General features: G+C 34.9%; 2 protein-coding genes across 2 annotated transcripts; one reads left to right on the plus strand and one right to left on the minus strand.

Annotated features, from left to right (window-relative positions):
- Nucleotides 1-608: 608 nt before the first annotated feature.
- Nucleotides 609-4600, minus strand: LOC138893371 (uncharacterized). Its single transcript, XM_070177586.1, has 3 exons — nucleotides 1864-4600; nucleotides 1144-1608; nucleotides 609-1054 (listed from the first exon to the last, which is right to left on the minus strand). Exons 1-3 carry the CDS (start codon nucleotides 2158-2160, stop codon nucleotides 734-736), a joined length of 1083 nt encoding a protein of 360 aa, XP_070033687.1. The 5' UTR covers nucleotides 2161-4600; the 3' UTR covers nucleotides 609-733.
- LOC138894411 (cytochrome P450 89A2-like) lies at nucleotides 2811-3565 on the plus strand. Its single transcript, XM_070179108.1, has 2 exons — nucleotides 2811-2823; nucleotides 2913-3565. The coding sequence occupies exons 1-2, from the start codon at nucleotides 2811-2813 to the stop codon at nucleotides 3563-3565; spliced, it is 666 nt and encodes a 221-aa protein (XP_070035209.1).
- Nucleotides 4601-6040: the final 1440 nt, after the last annotated feature.

Genomic DNA, 6040 nt, shown 5'->3' on the forward strand with positions numbered 1-6040 from the left:
AAAATCCTTGGATGACTTGAGGATGAGAGAGGAGGTTTAATCTTTAAAGAATTAGGCTATTTTCTCTCTTCCTGTCCCTTTTATTTCAATCTCACGTGTTCGACATCACGGTCTGCACCCAGCGCTACCCAAAACGCCCAAATAAAATTATTTATGGTTTTGGCGTTCTTATTGGCGCCTGGTGCAATCATGGGCGCCCAAAAATGTGGCCTATTTTTCTGACATGATAGTATTGAGTAAAACGCCAATAACTTTTTATTGGAACATCAAAATGATGAACGGTTTAATGGGTTAGAAACTAGACTTCAAGGTCATTCTTTTGATATATAGCTCAAATCTCAATTCAAAATATATTTATATATATGGTCATTGAAACTTAGGTCATATGCGGCTAAGGTCATGTTCATCCCTTAAACATCTCCAATGTGTTCCAATTTACGCCTCCTCTTATAACCATCCATTCAACTTCTAAACAGAAGATTTATGTAGTTTGTACCTTAATAACTTTTCAAACATCTAGTGTCTAACTTAGAGCTTGATAAAAAATATAGTAATACACAGCGAAAAATCTTCAGGGCTTTACCTAAATGTGCATCATTAGATCTGAAACTGAACGTACACGTTATAATTGGAAAACAAGCTCAAAAGTGAAATACCCACATTAAAAATTAAAAGATCCTTGCCATTTAATTTCATTAAATGATATTAGGCCTAATAATATTCTTGATTACAATCAAGCACTCTGTGGTGTTGTGTCTTGTTCACGAAGTAGAAGGGACCTCAAGATAGCTTCACCGATTGGACCAACATGCCACAACGCATGTCCACCATCACTAACTTCATGATAATGAATCCAAGGTAGCCTTTTGGAAACATATCTTTGTAAGCGACAAGGTACTATGTTGTCCTCATAACCTTGCCAAATATGAACTGAGCTTTCTTTTTCATCAGGAAATGGATTACCAAATTCTAGTGGATCAAAGTCCCACTTTCCATAAGCCAAGGTGAAGTCTTGGAGAAGAGACTCAAAATCACTTTGCTTCGGATAAAGTTTCTGCAAATTAATTAAGACAATTAATTTTCAAGATAATCATTTCGCGAAAACTCATGTTTGATTTGAGAGAGGTGGATGATGAGCTTTACCGGGTCAAAAACTTCCGATCTATTTGCATTCTTTGCAACTTCCCTGTCCTTTTTGCTTAACAATGCAGAATTGCCCGAGAAAACATTGTTCGATTTTTGTGTAAAAAATGAGTAGAGTAACCCAGGAGCATAGCGTGCGAGCCAAATTACTAATCGCCAAAGCTTGTTATTATGATCGTTCTTGATCAAATCATGAGGAAGGGAGTTCCATTTGTAGTTGATTATTGGAACAACAAAAGCCACGCCTGATAGCCTGTGTGGTATGCGTCTGAGGCAATTCCAGGCAGGATAGCTTCCAGCAGAAACTGAAATTAGATAGAATTTTGATCCTATTTGTAGTTGATCAGCTACTTCTTCTATATCACAAGCTTCACTTTCTAATGACCGTTTAGGATTTATATCACTTTCCCCATATCCAGCTCTATCAAACTGTAGCATATATATCCTCATCTCCTCTAGGATTTCCTAAAGAATATAGTTAGTAGATCAATCTAATGAAAACATTATTTAGGAGCTAAAAGCGGAGAGACAAATAAACTATTATTGGATGTCCCTCTCTGAATGTGAAATATCAAAACAACCATGTTAACAATTAAAGAGAAAAAATGAGCATCAAACATACTTTTAATTCTTAGGAGACTAGGACGATAATTCTTCAAGATTATGAAAGTAAAATGTTGTATTACTAGTAAAGTTGAAAAGGGTGTTAGCTAGTCATACTTGGGTTGCAAGAAAATCCTTATCTTTGGAGCTGTTAATCCCATGGACAAGGATGATTCTGTGAAGGGATTTGTCCATTGGGACTCCTCTTTCTCTGTATGCCAGCCATCTTCCATCCTTTAGTCTGATTCTTGGTGAAGAAACAACTCTCTGCATTTCCCTGCTATTCGATGGTGATCTTTGAGAATCAGAAAACCCCACGAAACTTAACACCGAAACTGCAATTTTCTTTAAAAGCATCTCCAGAAGGGATATGAAAACTAATAGAAGCAAGCCAACAAGTTTCCTTAAATCCATTTCTTGGAAAGAAAAAGAAATGAAAGACAGAGGAAAACAATGGTGGGATTGATTTGGGCAGTCTATTCTCGCTCTGAAAATAAGTTGCTATTTTATAAGTAGTATTATGAGTGTTTCTGATACAAAATTGCGATATCTATATTTATCCAAGGGTGTGAGTGGGATGGTTGATATTCTTTCTCTCTAACTAGATGTCTGGAGTTCGAGTCCTAGAAATAAAAAATCTTTCAACAAGAAATGCTTTACACTTTTTAACGGGCCTATCCGGGGAGAATCCAAATTAATTGGCTCAGTGAGTTTTTAAAAAAATGAAAAATCGTTTTGTATAGTGCCACAACTCATCAGCCAGAGTCTCCATTTTGTCTGCTTACATGTGAGAGTGGTGTTCATCAGCCTTTTATCTGCAATATCTCTAGCTGTATTCTTTCAATAACTTCATCAAGTCGCCGTAGAATACAATACCCTACGTCTCTGCACGTTTTAGAAAGAAGACGAGAGTCTCTCTGTTTTACCCCAAAATAAGTGATTTTGGTTCCTACAGGGAAAACTGATTTTTCACGCTCAGTGTCACTTCCATCCTACTCTTCTTTCTTTGATACCCACACGTAGCAAGTCTCTATCTCTAGTACATATGTCCTGGTAATATTTAGATGACAAACACAAGTACTGGAATAATGGAAAGCTTGTTCATCATTGTGGTCACATTCTGTATCTCTTTCTTCCTCATACTTCTCTTTAATCTTTTCTTCCAGAAAACAAAGAAACTCCCACCAGGTCCCTTTATCTTCCCAGTGATTGGGATGTTACCATTCAGGAAAAATTGTATAAAGAAATATGCCAAGTTGTGGAATCAACACCATTATTACAATCAATTAAGAACAATAAGGTGATAGAGGAGGCAGTGAAGGAGGAGGATTTACAGAAAATGCCATACTTGAAAGCAGTGATTTTGGAAGGTCTTAGGCGACATCCACCAACTCACTTTGTTCTGCCACATAGGGTAACAGAGGATATGGAGTTGAACGGCTATGTTATACCCAAGAACGCTACCATCAATTTTATGGTGGGGGAAATGGGCTTGGACCCAAATGTGTGGGATGATCCAATGGAATTCAAGCCAGAGAGATTCTTGGTGGATGGAGATGGAACTCTTCAAGAGTTTGATATAACAGGAAGTCGAGAGATCAAGATGATGCCATTTGGTGCAGGGAGGAGAATATGCCCAGGCTATGGCTCTGCTATGCTCCATTTACAGTACTTTGTGGCTAATTTGATTTGGCAATTTGAATGGAAGCCTGTGGAGGGAGATGAAGTTGATCTAACAGAAGGGTCAGATTTCACCGTTACAATGAAGAATCCATTGCGAGCTCGCATCAGTCCCAGGTGTTGTACGGGGAGCTTATAGAAACCACAAGTACCATTCAGTTTAATTTCATAATTCGGTAACCAAATGAAAGGGTGTTTTGGCTAATGATGTTTCTATACAGCACCATTTTGTTTCATACTATTATGAAGATGTCTTTTTGGTGTTTCAACATCTGTATGTCTTTGGATTGAACGACGAATTAAATAACTGCCCGTAACTTATGGTTATAATAACCAAATGCTAGTATTAGCTATGTACAAAATAACTAGAGATGTATGTACAATTTCAAAGTATGGGGAGTGTAAAAAAAGAATTAAAACAAGGGATGTGGTTTTATGTAAATATACTTCAACACCACCAAACAACACAAGTTCTTTATTTTTCACTCTTCTGCCTTCTTCTCAATAAAAACCGAGGACAAAGCACAAGAGGTAGAGTCTTAAAAGCAGCGGAAATGGGTTATAACAAAATGCAAGTTAAGATTTGATTCTGGATTGATGCGATGTACATATCAACAAAGTCAAATCTTTTTGGATATGAATATCCCATAAACCAGCATTTTCCAACCTAAACACGCACGTAACTTGAAATTCTTTCATACTTATGCTAATGACAATCTTCATACACTAGACCCGTGCTTATTGCATATTGCCTTGAGGACCCAATTCATTGGATGTCCTATGGCCAGAAAATTTCTCTCTTAGGCATTTTATCAAACAGCTATTCACGCATAATAACCAAATGCTAGTATTAGCTATGTACAAAAAATTGCACTCGAGATTTCAAGAGCTTAATCAAGCAAAGAGGATCAATCAAAACTGGTATTGTAACAACAGAACAATGCAAATGAATCGTCAAACGAGTTCACGCATTTTCAAACTAAAAATAAAAATAGTAAATAAAACTTAAGTTTTGTCAAAAATAGGAATTACCGAACAGGAGTGTAGTCATTAAAGCCACAAAACAGAAATTACCGAGTTCATTACTCATTACAAATGACGAGAGTGGGTTGCTTTAGTGGTAAGCATCCTCCACTTCCAACCAAAAGGTTGTGAGTTCGAGTCACCCCAACAGCAAGGTTGTGAGTTCGAGTCACCCAACAAAAACGGGAGGAAGAAAATAGAAATAAAAAAGAAATGACATGAGACTTTTTTCTGAGAGCGTAATTTTTTTATTTTATCTTTTTTCCTACAAACGAAATAAGATCGTCGCAAAAGAACTTTTTCTTGGCGACTTCTTATGGTTCGCCAATAAATATTTACTTTCCAAGTCGAATATGAGAGTCGTCACTAGGGGCGGCCCAACCTCATCGGAGGCCTAAAGCAAAATATTAATAAGAGGCCTTAATATATATATTATTTAATGAACATACAGAAAATTAAATAAATTTAACATTGATTGCATCACAACTGAAATGGGAGAACTGAGAAAACATAAGTGACTCTTTTTTTTAGTAAGTCCCTTTCTATATTTGGTAACAATTCAACTTTAGATTTTTCTTTTTACCATTAATGAGATGATTTCTAGCCCAAAAACTTTTATGATTTATTTAAGATTACAAATTTCAAAAGCCTTCCTTTATTTCATAAATCCATGTCCAGGCAAACACTTTCATATAAATTGGGACGGAGAGAGTATAATTTATGTAAGAAAAATAAATAATAAGTTAGATTATTAGATATAGTTACGTGACCAACTAATGAATAGAGAAATATAATTAATTAAAAAAGTAAAATAAGATTGACAGAAAACAATTTTATTTATATTAATTAGAGGAAGAAATCGAGTTATTAAAAATTAATATGACAATAAAGAAATAAATTTATCAATAATAAAAGATAATTATATAAATAATCTACTACTATATATAAAAAGATACTAGTAATTTTGGGCCCTTAAATATTTGGGGCCTTTCACTTGCTTTAGGGTCGCCACTATCAATTTACCAAATCAATATTTGGGGCCTTTCACTTGCTTTAGGGTCGCCCATGGTCGCCACTATCAATTTATGTGGCGACTAAATGTGTCCCAGAAAATCACATTTCTTGTATTGAATTCTTGTTTACATGAAACTTTTGAAAGAGCGAAGGCTTCACTGTGAAGCCTTGGTACAGCAACAGCAGTTAAATGAGAGGAAAGGCACCTCCGTTCTATTAAAGAAACTAGTTAAGTTACAAGCGCGGTCATACATGTATCATTATAAATTTAGTTGATATAGAAAATATAAAAGTTTATATAAAAATTTATGATTAAATATAATATAAGACATATGCAAAATGTAAATTAAATGTACAAAAAAATACATATAAAAAAACAAAAAAGGAATAAAAGTGTCACATAGAGAAAAGTTAGCTTTCATTTTATAGAAAAAGAATATGTAACATAACTCTTCTACATGCCTTTGATTTATATTTGTCCACAAATAATTTTAATTATTGTAAACAATATCATTTGTTATTAATAAATGTATAATTTAGAGGTAACTATTATTCATAATAAGAGACATTTGGTCTA

Source organism: Nicotiana tomentosiformis, chromosome 6 (genome assembly GCF_000390325.3).
Source record: "Nicotiana tomentosiformis chromosome 6, ASM39032v3, whole genome shotgun sequence".
In the NCBI taxonomy this organism is placed as follows: Eukaryota; Viridiplantae; Streptophyta; class Magnoliopsida; order Solanales; family Solanaceae; genus Nicotiana; species Nicotiana tomentosiformis.

What these genes read in the sequence shown, in the direction of transcription:
- LOC138893371 (XM_070177586.1), bottom strand. Translation starts at nt 2,160, where the DNA reads ATGGATTTAAGGAAACTTGTTGGCTTGCTTCTATTAGTTTTCATATCC. An exon ending in AGGATTTTCTTGCAACCCAA is followed by an intron (nt 1,609 to 1,863) that starts GTATGACTAGCT and finishes TATATTCTTTAG; the next exon opens with GAAATCCTAGAGGAGATGAG. An exon ending in GATCGGAAGTTTTTGACCCG is followed by an intron (nt 1,055 to 1,143) that starts GTAAAGCTCATC and finishes ATTAATTTGCAG; the next exon opens with AAACTTTATCCGAAGCAAAG.